Source organism: Magnolia sinica, chromosome 4, assembly GCF_029962835.1.
Source record: "Magnolia sinica isolate HGM2019 chromosome 4, MsV1, whole genome shotgun sequence".
Lineage (NCBI taxonomy): Eukaryota > Viridiplantae > Streptophyta > Magnoliopsida > Magnoliales > Magnoliaceae > Magnolia > Magnolia sinica.
Genome location: NC_080576.1, coordinates 26,066,104 through 26,081,576, shown reverse-complemented (window position 1 = coordinate 26,081,576; position 15,473 = coordinate 26,066,104). Strand labels below are relative to the sequence as shown.

General features: G+C 40.8%; 1 protein-coding gene across 1 annotated transcript in view; it reads right to left on the bottom strand.

The window, feature by feature from the left end:
- Positions 1-1,642: 1,642 nt before the first annotated feature.
- Positions 1,643-15,473, bottom strand: part of LOC131244092 (katanin p80 WD40 repeat-containing subunit B1 homolog KTN80.3) — a 36,274-nt gene continuing 22,443 nt past the window's right edge. The window contains exons 14-19 of the mRNA XM_058243750.1: positions 5,794-5,919; positions 3,432-3,506; positions 3,230-3,342; positions 2,666-2,782; positions 2,299-2,367; positions 1,643-2,199 (exon numbers count right to left, since the gene is read on the bottom strand). Coding sequence (XP_058099733.1) covers positions 2,136-2,199; positions 2,299-2,367; positions 2,666-2,782; positions 3,230-3,342; positions 3,432-3,506; positions 5,794-5,919 — 564 coding nt within the window. The 3' untranslated portion in view covers positions 1,643-2,135. The remainder of the gene's footprint in view (positions 2,200-2,298; positions 2,368-2,665; positions 2,783-3,229; positions 3,343-3,431; positions 3,507-5,793; positions 5,920-15,473) is intronic.

The window sequence follows — 15,473 nt, the reverse complement described above, 5'->3', positions numbered from 1 at the left end:
GGTGTGTGTGTGTGTGTGTGGGGGGGGGTGTGCACGGTTGTAGCCACTGGCACTGCCACATACATCAATGTGTGGCAAATGTTCGTGCTTTAAAATAGGTAATGCGACAGTGAGGTCCTAAAGGTCAACTGGCACCTTGGAACATGTCCAAGGTTATCCCAACGCATGCCACAATGGAGCCAAGCGTAAAAACAATAATAAAGGCATACTGAGTACAATCTCTGGGGCCTACTGTGACGTATGTCCGTATATTTTATCAGCACATTTTAGGGTATGAACCCAAATTTTAATGTTATCCAAAGCTCAAGTGGACCACACCACAGGAAAAAAGTAGGGATAATGACACTGTTGAAACCTGCCTAGGGACCACAGTGGTGTTTATTTGCCATCCAACATGTTCGTAAGGTCTCAAAGACATGGATGACTGGTAAACACAAATATCAGCTTGATCCAAAACTTGCAGCCCATGAGAAGTTTTCAACAGTAGGTGTTCTATTTCCTCTGTTTCTTGTAGTGTGGTATACTTAGAGCATGTTTCAATTTTGGCCTCATGCCCGAAAATGATTTGGGCAGGCGTTTTCCACTCTTTCTTGCGGTGTGGTCTACTTGAGAAAATGTTTCAATTTTAGGCTCGTGCCCAAAAATGATCTGATAAAACAGATGGATTGTGTGGATAATCCATGTACATCATCCTGGGCTCCACAGTTACGGAATCTGCATCCCTGCTTCTATTGAAGCACAAATGTTTACAAATCAAGGATGAGCTTACGGTCACATATCTCTAAGTACCATGTTAAACAACTGTTAGTCAAACATGCCCTTAAACTACTCATCAGGACTGGATCTGTTTGTTGGTTAATCTTATTGCAGCAAAAGATTCAAATGTTAGCAAAGTTTCACAACTGCTACGAATTTGACAACCAATTTCTACAACTCGGAACATATAAAATGAGTGGGCGACTAGTGGTCAGAATTTTAAGCAATGCCATGGCCCACACTATTGAGGCTAGGGCTGACCTGACTCGATCCGGTTTTGAAATAAGCCTGACCAAAACGCGACCCGACTCGGCCTGACCTGATCCGAGTCAAGGTCTAGCATGGACTAATCCGGATTGAGCCTGACCTGGTCTCAAGTACTGAGTCGGGTCGAGTTGGCACCGAGTTGGGTCAGATGCAACAGGTATCCACGGGCTGAAATCACAACTCAAAACTTAAATGCACTTGTCAGAATTGTAGCCTCTCCATCAGCTACACGGCATCTCAAATACGAAACGTCACATCTAAGTTTTTTTAAATATATATTTACGAGTCAAGTTTCGGATCGAGTCGAGTCAAATTACAGGGTGTCTAGAACTCGACCCGGTTTGAGTTCAGATTGGACGAAGTCAACTCGGTTCAGATGGACTAACCCACTCAATTTGGATCGAATCAAATCTAAACTAGTAGAGTTTGCCGAGTCGAGTCGTCTCGTGCCCAGCTCTAATTGAGGCCATTGTGTAACCCTGACATTAAGGTGGGTCCTAACCATGAAGATTAACCATAGTAAAACCAAATTCACAATTGCTCATTTCTTACTTTCTTTTCCTGTTCTTATGCTCTCTACCAAACTGAGGACCATTCTCCAACAATTGCAAAGCTGAAGTCATCAGAATGCTGCGTCTATATTGATGGACAAATACAATTGTACTCAACCATGGAATAAATACAGGCTTCATGCAGCCAATTGTTACAAAATGCTATCACTGTGTATCTTCAAACAGAAATTGGTTAGAGTTTCACATGGTGGGGGCAGCGGGGTTTGCCGACTGACCGACCGACCGTCCATGGCAGTCTTCAGGTGCCAAGCTGTATCTCGGTTTACATTGGAAAGTCCATCCACCTTGGTGTTTAGTTTTTTGGAGTTAAAACAGACCCAGATCAGCATATACAAGGGTAGGCGCATGCAGTAAACAACAGGAAGATTCAAAGGATAGAGAGGTTGCATGGGCGCACTTCCAGATTCGAATGAAGAAGCACTGAAGCGCCGCGGAAACAACGAAGGCTTATGCATTTTACATCAGCTAATAGCAGGGCAAAAGAATGGCATTTTTCAGTACCTATGCAGTATGTATTGACTATTAGTGTTTCTTCCTCCTTCACAGCACCTCCTGAAGAGCCAAGTTCAGCTCCTGAGCTGACTTTGCAACCGAACCTCCTCTTCTGGCAAGGGAAAAAGCGGAAAACTATGAGCAAAGGGCAAAGATAACAGTAAAATGTATGGACCAGATGCGCCAAAAATCTGGCCGTCGAATGACATACCTGGTGAGGGAAGGAAGAGACCGCTTGACCTTTTCCAGCTCGATAAAGCATAGATTGCAGCGCTCCAACCTGAAATCATATTACAATGGTGACAGGAACAGGTGAGTGTCAGCTTTTAGCTTAAGAGTAGTCCTTGATCCCTTTTTTAATAAAATAAAATAAAATATGAAGTAGCTCTGATGGCCAGGCAGCATTTGGATGTATCTGCCAAATCATAGTTGGCAGGGTTTCCCAAGCGAATTTCAGGCTAGCATCTTCCTGCATTTTTTTTCTATTCAATGCCGGCATATCCCCAAACATACACCGAAGTGCCACATTGCTCATCAGTCCGAAAGCAACAGAATTGTGCTGAAAATGTCATATATACCTTTGTTCTGCCTGAAGATCTACTCCAACAGACGATGAGGCTGATAGTGTTGAGTGGATTACGGGGCCAAAGATTCTCACCAACTTCAGCAGCATCTCTAAGGAGATCCCTATGTGCCTGAATTTTTTGGTTGGTTGATTAAAAACACAATGGCATTTCAACATAAAGTTGCAGAAAAGCTCCATCTTAGTACATGAAGCTGGAAAAAATTTAATGTGGCAGTGCACGGAAAATGAGTAAGTAGGCCAGTTGCTGATGCCAAAACTTGCACACAGCAGGAAAAGATTCAACCAGGGAACAAGCAAGCTGCTGTTCCCCCAAAAGAAAAGGAAGAGAAGAAGAAGAATAAAGAGGTGGGGGCACACATGCACATGACGCAAAAAATGCAAGTGGCCATGATTTCATGCCAACTCTCTTTTTAAATTGATGATACCATGCCTCTATCCCCAGAACTCAAAACACTTGGATGGCTGTCACACCCAAGAGAGACCAGCCTTCTAGAATGCCAATGAGATAACACTGCAAAGAAAAGTAGTTTTTGGGGATAGAAAAGCCCCAACTCACCTATCCATCTTGCTCTCAATAAGGCTTGTGAGGACTGGTAGGAGGCAAGTGCAAATATCCAGTGTGACAACATCACTTTTTTCCATCAGAACGCTGATTACATCAGCAAGAACCTGCATTTTGGCCAATATAAATGATGAAAACTAACATCCACTTTGAAAATTCAATTCTAACATCTCAAAAAACGAAACAAAACACCTACAGCATGATCAGACATCTTTTCCAGTGCACTTATGGCTCCCTTGAGATCATTCCTTTCCCAAAACCTGCGGACTATCTGCAAATTGTACATAAAATATAGTTATTGCTTTATGATAGTAAAGGACAGAAAACATTCCAAGAATCTTCTGACTATTTTATTTTTTTTTCCAATTAATTCTTATTGAATCGCAACATTGAAGTTGTTAAAGCTAAAAAAAAAGAAGAGAGAGAACAAGACCAAATAAAAGAACAGATGATGGGAGATTATCTGGCATGAACAAGGCCAATGCTATTCCCACAGCACACATCAAATAAACTCGTGTTACATCCGTGTTACATCCACACACATACACCAAAAGAAGAAGAACAAGAAGAAAGAAAGAAAGAAAAAGAAACCTTGAGCTCTGAAAGCCCAACATACTCTCCTCTTTCGAGTCTTTTGAAAGTTGAAACACCACTTCCTGCAAGTCGATTTTATTAGAAATAGTCCTGAAATTATAATCCTTTTATATTGACTAAAGACTCGGAAGCAGAGACAAACACCACTGGGACTTCCTCCTCCTTCCCTTTGGAACTCACTGCCAGGCCAGAACAAAATCTTGAATAGTCCCATGCATCACCCAATCCATGTCATATAATTTAAAAATTCTCCACCAAACCCCAATAGTGAAACTGCAATGAACACAAAGGATGGTCGATCTCCCCAGCATGCAAGCAAAGTATACACACGTTACCGATGATCATGTTCCTGCTTTTGGGATGATTAATAATGAGGACCTTGTCCCTCCCCATCAACCTAACAAAACCAACCATGCAACAGGCATGTGGACCTCCCTATCTCCGCAATTGGGGAAGAAGACCTGATGTTAGCATCTCCCAATCATCATCATCCTAAGCATTATACCAACTAATTGAGTCAGCTACATGAATCCTGTTAACATCTCCCGATAACATCGCAGAAAAAGGAATTGACAGAGACCATACCACCCCTCTCAAGATTGCATCTCAGTTTGTTGCTCTTACCTTTGACAGGGATCTGACCATTCAAACAATTTATCATACTTCTAAATTCTTCATTTTCTCATCCTACAGGTTTCTTCTAAAACCCAGATTCTGACTACCTGGCCACCACTTCTGTTATATAAGCTTGGGAGACAGGTGTATCTTTTCGGCTGCCATCTTATATAATCTTGGAAAGGGGTAAAGCAATATTACCACACCATATATCTTCCCAAAAGTGGATGCACGCGTCTGTTATAAGCTTGGGATACAGGTATATCTTTTCAGCTGCCATCTGATATAGTCTTGGAAAGGGGTAAAGCAATATTACCCCACCATATATCTTCCCAAAAGTGGATGTGCACTCCATCTCCTACTCTTCCTCTTATTGCCTTTGAGAACTCCCTTTCATTTCTACACAATGCTTTCCTCAGAGTCGAGGGCAACCATAGTACTCTTGCTGCTTCACTGCAAGTTCTCTTCGAGGCAGGATTGGTGAGGGGCAGCCCTGAAAAGTGTAGAAGACCTGCAGTTCAAATTGTTCAGGATCCTGCTTCAAGCCAGGCCCTGCAAAACTTTTGTGGCAATTAGGCCTTGCATGGGATTGGTCATTGGATCAAGACAGAAAAAAGATGGAGGTGGTGGAGCATGCACATATGCAGAGACTGACCATCCAGAAGTCAGTGGAGGAGGTTGAGCTGCAGGTGGATGACACTGTTTGGCATCAGTTTCCAGCAGGGAGAACACAGGCACATGGTGAACGAAGAGGAGGCTGGTAATCAGAAAATCTCTGGCAGAAGACGGAAGAAGAGAGCAGGAGGAAACGGGTGCAAGCTTGTCAATCTGATAAGAGGTTAAGGACGATGACATGTCAATGAGGTTCATACAGATGCTGCCCAAATGGACATCATTGACAGTAGTAAATCAGAGAGTGAGACAAGAGGTGGTCTTCTAGGACTGAGTTGGTAGTGAGAGAGGAAATCACAGGGCTGAATGACCGAGTAGAGACACGGAATGTGGAGCCACGTGAAGTGGCAGAGAAGGCAAGCATGTAAACTATCTCTATAATTCATGAAATCCCATCAGTGCAAATTCATCCAAACAGATTTCTATTCTTTCCATGATGTACTACTATATAAATCAATGTAGCAGAGAACCTACGTTTGTTTTCAATACAGATAACCAAGAAAACCAGTCAGTACTGCATGAAGCAATCCATTAGTGCTAACAGTTCACGTGGCTTCTATATGCAATATTGAGCATGTCATGTTCATAAGAAGCGATTCAAACAGGATGAGTAATTGCTGTGCATGCCACAAAACTGGCGTTCTATAGCCCTTTCTATCTGAAATAAACAAAATTACCTGCAGTTTTGTCAAGCGAGATTGCATAGAGGAAAAGAATTGATCATGCTGTTCTACTACATCTGCAATAGCATCCTCATCACTAGCAGATACTGTTTCTTTTTCAGTGGATTGAGGCCGCCCTCTCTGTTTAATTCATTAAATAATAGGAATGAATGCTAGAGATAAAGGTGATATAACCTGAACCACAAGCACAAATAATGAAAACAATGGTGGCCTCCTAGACATAAATATACATTGAAGAATAATTTTCATCAAGGAGCTAGATGCTGAATAAATAACTTATTCTCAAAACTATCCAGACTAACTCAACATATAAACGTGTAGATGCACACAGCTTTCAAAGGATTAACAGCTGATTGGATAAGCCCACACCTTCAAGAAGAAACCAAGTATGCTGAATTCAATAGATTTTGGTAGCCATGAAGAGAATCTGAACAATCTTGTTAATAGTTGGATTAAACTCCTAGATGATGTGGTTCATATATAGAAATTGTTTGACAGATCCATCCAGCAACGCTTAAATCGCTTGAGGAGAGAGAAAAACATGAAGCACCTTAAATAATAAGCAAAGTGTCTGTTCTAAACCAATGTTGTTCTTGTTTCTGTTGTTGCTTTCCTTTCTTATGAGCATAGTTCGGAGTATCCCCGATATTATCGACATATCCCCAATATTATGATTATCTGTATCTCCAGTTCAGCGATATTGATAACACTGGTAGTCTCAAAAATTCTAGGTATCGGCGATGTATCGCCAATATTTTTTACTGTGTAAATTCCAAGTGTCGCTTGTATTGCCAATGTATCGATATAGCCAATCTTTTTTACTGCATAAATTCCAGGTGTCGCCTGTATCACCAATGTATCAGCAATATTTCGATAATGTCGACAATGTATCGATATCGCCAAAATTCTATTTATTAAAAAAAATTCCATTTCAAATTTTTTACGAGCACATGGTTGCATGCAATGTTCAAATTGTCTACAATAATATCGATCATGTCGTGATATTATCGTTATTGCAATATGGATGATATCGAGACCACGGTCTTTTGTTTCCTTTCCAGTTGTCAACGATTTTTCGGCAAAATGTCGTGTATTGTCGATATTTTGAAATATTGATGGATGGTTGGATGGATAGATGGAATGGATGGGATGGTTGGATTGGTTTCTTACGACAGCACATGCTTTTAGGCTCCCATTAAATGGAAGCTTATTATTCATGCATTCTTTTTGCAATTTTTTATTCCCAAATATGCAAATGTGTATGTTAGTATCTCATGAAGTTTCACTGAAAATTTCCACTGTTTTCCCCATGTTTCCCCGCATTTCCAGTTATCAGCGATATAATCGGTGATATCAATATTGTTTCCGTATCCCCGACCAACGAATCTTGTAGCGATACCGATACTTCAAACATTGCTTATGAGAAAACTAGACTCCAGCAAATGTTCAAAGTTCAGCCACTCAGAAGTTGGCTCATCCAACCCATTTTGGTTGGCTGGGCCTTGAATAACAATATTCTGATTTTATTATCTAATGAGCAGAGATTTTGGTAATTAAAATTGATCTGGAAATATTCCCAGATCATTTGGAATGTTGGTAGAGGAAGGCAACTTGAGTAACGCAACTGTGTGGGTGTTCAACAAGTGCTCTATCCCTTGGAAATTAGCCTTCTTGTTAGAAAAAGGTAAGAAAGCAATCCTCTTTCATGGGAGTTGCATATAACCATGTTTCAAGGGAAGCCAACCCTTGCCAGTCCATTAAAAAAAGAAGGGATTTCAAAGCCCACAATTGTATACCAACCCATTATCTCAATGCACTTCTATGATCTTATACCTTTTGTTGTTGCCAATTACGAGAAAAATAAAATATTTTTATAATCCTAATTGACCCTGTGGAGTGTGGCGAGTGTCAGTTGCGTCTTCCATTGAGTCCCTGCTGCCGATCTACAAGTCGGATGCACCCTTAGTACCAAAGCCACCCTCGCTGATGACATGCATGCTCTGGTTGTGGCTTCCAATGAAGACTTGGGCATCCTTGGTGTCGTGCAGACCCCAGCTCAAAGCGCTTGATGGAGACTTCATGAGGGATATCCTGGATGTTGAGCCGATTAAAGTTGCCCCAGGAGACCTCGGAAATGCTAACCTGAGCCCTCTTTAGTATGGAAGCCCTTCATCAGCAGATGAAGCTACTCTTGCTGATCAAGCATCAGGTGCTAGTAGCAAGAGGTGGTTGAGAGTCGCGATGCAGCAGGTTGGTTGATTGCTAGGTGTATCCTTTGGGAACAAGATGAAAAACTATAGAGCCCTATTCTAGTTCATCAGGGAGCAAGGTAGCCAGATATCTCTTCATGTGTCTCAAAAGAAGCCTCAGCGCTTGCCCAAAGGTCAAAAGGATTGGTAAGCCCGGTCTCTGATTTTAATTTCGATAATGGGATTCTGTCTCTGGTTTTAGGAAGGAGAAAAGGGGTTGATCAGTGCCCAGATGAAGATCCTCAGCTATAATGTGTGTGGGCTAGGCAGCTGGCAGAAAAGGGGCCAAATCAGAGAATATGCTGTCAGTGGAAGGCTCAGATGGCCACCGTCCAAGAGACCAAGTTTTTTATCAAAAAAATATGAAAAAATATGGATTAAATCCGGAATATTCTAAGCATTCCAAATATGCATTCATTTATAAATTGGAACATGTTTATGGTGGTGTAACGGTCCACTCTTTGGTGAGAAGTTGTATCGGACTATCTGATGAATTTATGAACCAGATAACCTGAATTTGACTACAAAATTCATATATTTAATTTTCTAACTATCTACTATCAATGATAGATATATTAGAATGAATGTAATATGAAAATATCTTACATTTAGGTGTTTGCAATTATTTTTGAGGGCCAAAATTCATGCGTAAATAGAAAAAAATATAAAAAAAAAATATAAAATGGCACCCCAAATATGTAAAATGCACATTAACATGTTCTACTATGATTAACACATCATATAACATCATTAAAACAGCAAAAGAATCATTAAAAAATGATTTTTCGAATTTTCAAAAAAAGGGCCGAAATAAATGCGTAAATAGAAAAAAATATTAAAAAAATATAAAATGGCACCCCAAATATGTAAATTGCACATTAACATGTTCTACTATGATTAACACATCATATGACATCATTAAAACAGCAAAAGAATCATTAAAAAATGATTTTTCGAATTTTCAAAAAAAGGCCGAAATAAATGCGTAAATAGAAAAAAATATAAAAATATATAAAATGGCACCCCAAATATGTAAAATGCACATTAACATGTTCTACTATGATTAACACATCATATGATTTCATTAAAACAGCAAAAGAATCATTAAAAAATGATTTTTCGAATTTTCAAAAAAAGGGCCAAAATAAATGCGTAAATAGAAAAAAATATAAAAAATATATAAAATGGCACCCCAAATCTGTAAAATGCACATTAACATGTTCTACTATGATTAACACATCATATGATGTCATTAAAACAGCAAAAGAATCATTAAAAATTGATTTTTCGAATTTTCAAAAAAAGGGCCAAAATAAATGCGTAAATAGAAAAAAATATTAAAAAAATATAAAATGGCACCCCAAATCTGTAAAATGCACATTAACATGTTCTACTATGATTAACACATTATATGATGTCATTAAAACAGCAAAAGAATCATTAAAAAATGATTTTTCGAATTTTCAAAAAAGGGCCAAAATAAATGCCTAAATAGAAAAAAATAATAAAAAATATAAAATGGCACCCCAAATCTGTAAAATGCACATTAACATGTTCTACTATGATTAACACATCAAATGGCATGATTAAAACAGCAAAACAACCATTAAAATTTGATTTTTCGAATTTTAAAAAAAGGGGCCAAAATTCATGCGTAAATAGAAAAAAATATTAAAAAATTATTAAATGGCACCCCAAATCTGTAAAATGTACATTAACATGTTCTACTATGATTAACACATCATATGACATGATTAAAACAGCAAAACATATTAAAAAAAGTATAAATACCTATTTTTGACGAATTTCTGAAAAATGGCCCACCGAGCTTTGATTCAAAAAAATTTGTGATATAATGTGTTTTTATCTCAAATACCTAGCTAAGGTTGGTCGAAATTAGTAGTAGAAGGAGTGAAAAACAGTTTAGAAGCAAAAGGTTTCAAAAAAACAGCAAAAAACGAGCTAAAAATGAAAAAAAAAAAAAGTTACCGTTTCGGGCCCGTTTCGGGCCCGTAACGGGCCCGTATCGGCCGATACGGGTACAAAAAATCGTATCGGCCGATACGGCCCCGAAACGGGTAACGGTTCGCACCGTTACCGTTACGTATCGGCCGATACGGCCGATACGTAACCGATTCGGCACACCCTCAGTGCCCAGATGAAGATCCTCAGCTATAATGTGTGTGGGCTAGGCAGCTGGCAGAAAAGGGGCCAAATCAGAGAATATGCTGTCAGTGGAAGGCTCAGATGGCCACCGTCCAAGAGACCAAGTTGCGATCTGTCGATAGGAAAGTGATGGACTCTCTATGGAGTGTTTCCTCGAAAGACTGGGTTGCCGTTTAGTCTGTTGGTGCAGCCGGGGAGATGGTACTGGCCTGGGACTCTAGTATCTGGTCCAAAGTAGATTGGTGGGGAGGGTCTTTTTCTGCTTCTGTGGTACTTCTTGACATTGCTTTGGGTTTTCAAAGGTGCTTCACTTCTGTTTACGGGCCAAACCAGTTTGCTAGAAGGAAGGATTTTTGGGTTGAGTTCAGCTGTCCGTGCTCACTTTGCGCATCCATGGTGCATTGGTGGAGACTTCAATGCAACATGATTCACTTTTGAGAAATCCAGTGGAAGCAAGCTAACTCATAGTATGAAACATTTTTCCGAGTGGGTTGGGGTGCATGAGCTGGTAGATTTACCCATGGTCAACAAGAAATTCACATGATCGAATGGTCAAGAAAAAGTTGTAATGTCTAGACTGGATAGGTTCTTGGTGTCGGATGATTGGATGGATAAATTCCGTTTGATTTCTTTGAGGGGGCTGTTGAAACCTATATCAGATCATTGTCCTATCTTGTTGGATGCTGAAGTGGAGATTTGTGGGCCAAAGTCTTTTGAGTTCGAGCTCGCTTGGCTCGGGGTGGAAGGCTTCTCCAACTTTGTTATGGATTGGTGGCTTTAGGTTGTCTCAGAGGCTTAAGAGTTTAAAAGGAAAACTCCCGACTTGGAGGAAAGAGGTGTTGGAAATCAGGAAGAAGAAACTTGTAACATTCTGAAAGATATCCAAGCTATTGACACTAGAGCTGATGTTTCAGAACTTTCGGAAGACGATAAACTTCTAAGGACATCACTATCCCAAGATGAAATTAAATGGAGGCAGCGTTCAATGGGCCACCTGGCTCAAGGAGGGGGACAAAAATACTAACTTTTTTCATAACATCGCGGGTGCGAGGGCTAGGTGTAACGAGGTTAGTAACATCATGGAGGGTAGGAGGATAAAGCCCAAGTTTGCAACTCGGTGGTTGACTACTACCGCTCTCTTCGATCTGACAAGGAATGGGATAGGTCCTTGGATGGTCGACATTTTAACTCTCTCCTCGACTAATGCTGCCTCCCTTGAGTCTCCGTTCTTGGCGAAAGAGGTTAAGGCTGCAATTATGTCTTTGGGGAGGGACATGCCCCGGGCCCTAATGGCTTCCCGATAGCCTTTTTTTAGTAGTTTTGGGAGTCGGTGAAAGGTGACATTATGGATTTCATGTTTGAATTCCATCGGAGGGACTGTTTGTTGACATCGTTAGGGGCTTCCCTTTATTGCCATCATTCCAAAGATCATGGGAGAGGACAACTTAAAAGATGACCAATCAGTTTGATGGGAGCCAGCGCAAAATTCTCACCAAAACCTTAGCCTCTAGGTTCAAGATGGTGTTAGCTAGAGTCATCTTAAAAAGCCAAAATGCATTAATTGCCGGAAAGTAATGGATAGTGCTTGATTGTTCATGACTGCATCAACTCTCAATATAACAAAAAGGGGAAAGGAATTGTGTAAATTGGACATCGAGAAACCGTTCGATCATGTTAATTGGAAATTTCTAAATTACTTGTTAGGGCATCTGGGCTGCAGTCCAATATGGAGAAATTGGATGAAGGAGTGCATGAACTCGACTAGGTTCTCGATCTTCATCAATGGTTCCCCTAAAGGCTTCTTCAAGTTTCCAAGAGGAATTTGACAAGGTGACCCTCTTTATCCCTTCCTCTTTGTGGTAGTAGTTGAGGCTTTAGGCAGGATGTTAGTGAAATGCCAAAAGGTCGAGCTTATTAGAGGTTTTCGGGCCGATAGGATGAGCTACCCCGTTTCCTAACTTTTATGAAGCTAATGACATCATGGTGGATAAACTCAGGATGATTATTCATTGTTTTGAATTGGTGTTGGTTCTTTAAGTTAGCATTGCCAAGAGCGAGACATTGGATATCCATCTTTCCAAGGAGGAAATTGCACGGTCGGCAGGTATCTTTGGTTGTCAGGTAGCGTCCTTTCCTTCCTCTTACCTTGTTCTTCCTTTATGCATCAACAAGCCAACTAAGCATCTTTGGGACATCGTTGTGGAAAGGTTTGAGAGAAAGTTGTCCAAGTGGAAAAGTAGATATCTTTCCTTGGGAGGGTGTCTCACCCTCATCAAGGCTGCTTTATCAAACTCACCCACATCAAGGCTGCTTTATCGAACTCACCCATGTATTTCATGTCTCTCTTTAAATGTCCGAAAACGGTTCTAGCTAGGCTAGAGCATCTAATTAGGGACTTGAAAGGTAAGGGATGGACGACCAAAAAAAAAAAAGTTTCATCTCATGGATCGGAAGGACATTTGAAGCTTGGAAATGACGAACTTAACTCTTTTGGGAAAATGAGTTTGGCTAGTGTTTCGAGGTAGAGGACTCTATGTGGAAAGAGGTAATTGTAGGTCAATATGGTTGACATCCTAGTGGTTGGTAGATCAAAGACTCCTTGATGTATAAGGTCTCCAATGCTTGGAAAGGGATCTCTAGCCTGAAAAGGAAGTTCTTGGAAGGGGTGGACTTCTCCCTTGGTAAAGGTGAAAGAATTCGCTTATGGGAAGACATGTGGCTTGGAGATTCTCCACTTAAGTAAGACTCCCCAAGGTTAGCTCGTCTCATAGTGGAAAAAGATATCTCGGTCTCCAATTTTTTTCATGGAGCAGTGACAAGGTGGTGTGGACCTCTTCTTGCCAAAGAAACTTGTTGGATGAGGAAGTGGAAGAACTCGTCTCTCTTCTCCGTCGCCTTCAACATTGCCTCCATACTAGAGATGAAAATCATAGTACCATTTGGTTCATCGATAAATCCAACACATTCTTAGTCCAATCCTTCTTCTCCCTCCTCTAGTCTTCGACCGTGGCCTCTCCCATCTCTCACACATCTCACATATGGCACTGTGGAGCTCCCATGAAGGTGGCCACTTTCGGTTGGCTAGTTGGAAGAAACAAAGTTTTGACCATTGATTATTTTTATTTTATTTTTTTTAAGGCAACGAAACGAAAATGCATTAAAAGGAAAAGAGGATGCAAAGGAAAGAGAACAGGAAAAAAAGAAAAGAAAGAAAAGCGAAGCTGCTGAGATAGTAGAAACGCCCTAACAACCTAGAAAACTGAAATCAAAATTACACAAATCCCTCACATTCGTTGCCCATTCTATGACCATCTTCTTAGCCCTAGCACCCACAGACGAAACAGAAGAAAATTTATCATTAAAACATCTATCATTCCTTTCAGTCCAAATGACCCACCAAATTGCGAGAACAAGTAAGCACCACACGATGGAATTGAGCTTCCCAAACTTAGGGCCATGCCAAGCCGCAAGGAGTTCGACAGCTGATTCGGGGTTACACCAATATATCGAGAACCTCTGGCAAATATCAGTCCATAAAGGATAAAAGTAGGGGCAATGAACGAGAAGATGGTTGACGGTTTTCGCCTCCCGCATACAACAAACACATATATTCGCTAACTGGATACCGCGTTTGGCCAAATTGTCGATCGTGAGAATTCTGTTACGACCCGCAAGCCATCCAAAGCAAATAAATTTTGGAGGAGCCAGATATTTCCAAATGAAATGATTGGCAAGGCCAGAATAGGGCGCGGAAGGGAGAATGAGAGCATATAGGGACTTAACAGAAAAAAGCCTAGATTTGTCTAATTTCCACTCTACTTCATCGGACAGATCGCGAAGAGGCATAGTCTTCGATATGAGATCGTGCAGATTCGTGAATTCGATGATTTCCTCATCCTTCAAATTCCTGATGCATCTGATAGACCAGACAGTTTGCGCTAGAGAAGAGGAATAACATCTGTTGATGAAAGTATCTTTATCAGGGGAAAGACGATAAATGAGAGGAAATTGAAGAAACAACGGTTTTTCACCCACCCAATGGTCTTTCCAAAAACGGATGGCAGAACTGTTACCAAGAGAATAGTTGCAGTTAGCAATCACCGAATTTTTAGCTGCTAAGATGCCTCTCCAAATGTGCGACGCGGCGACGCCTTATAGTATGAAGAATCTATCGGCCACCAACCCCTTGTAGAAGAGCCATATTTTCCTTTAACGATCGAGGTCGATAGCGCACCCTTTTCAGTTGCAAATCTCCAAGCCCATTTCCCAAGCAGAGCCACATTCATGACTTTCAGATTTTTGACATTTGCACCATCCTCCTTGAAAACTTTGCAAACATCATTCCACTCCAGCAGGTGAAATTTCCTTTGATTCTCCTTCCCAAACCAGAGGAAATCCCTTCTAATTTTATCAATCATCTTCCAAACCGTGGGCGGGCATCAGAACAACGACATAAAATAAAGAGGAAGACTAGAGTGGCCAGATTTGATCAACATCAAACGCCCACCCAATGATAGATAACGGCATTTCCACGTCGACAGATTTTTGGGAAGTTTATTAACGACTCTATCCCACATGTTTAGGGGGAGGTCCAACGGACAGAGGGAGACCAACGAAGGAATTCGGAAACGAATCCACCTGACACCCGAGCAAATCGGCAAGATTTTGCGTCGTCGATAGGGAAACGTTAATCCCAAGGATCTTTGATTTGCTCATGTTGATCTGAAGACTAGACATCGCTTCAAAACAGCGCAAGGTAATAAGGAGATTACTAATGTAGTCCGACGAAGCAATGGAGAAAATAAGGGTGTCATCGGCGAACTGAATATGAGTAATGGGGTTCGATAGACCTGGCATTGAAATACCACGCAGGAGACCATAAGCCTGCCCTCTAAGCAACATCTGAGACAGCGCTTTAGCGACGATTATGAAGAGGAGGGGGGAGAGGGGATCCCCTTGGCGAAGACCTCTGGAACTCTTAAAAAAGCCCTTCGTAGATCCATTTAGGATAATGGAGAAATGAGCAAAGCTGATACAAGCCTTAATCCACCTCCTCCATTTAATTCCAAAACCCATTTGAGTCAGCATATAGAGAAGAAAATTCCAATCAACATTGTCATACGCTTTAGCAACGTCCAGTTTGTAGAATATCCCTTGAGACTTTGATTTATGACAAGAGTGGAGAACTTCGTTGGCAATGAGGGCTCCATCCAAAATCTGTTTGCCTTTAATAAAAGCGTTTTGATGGGGGGATATGAG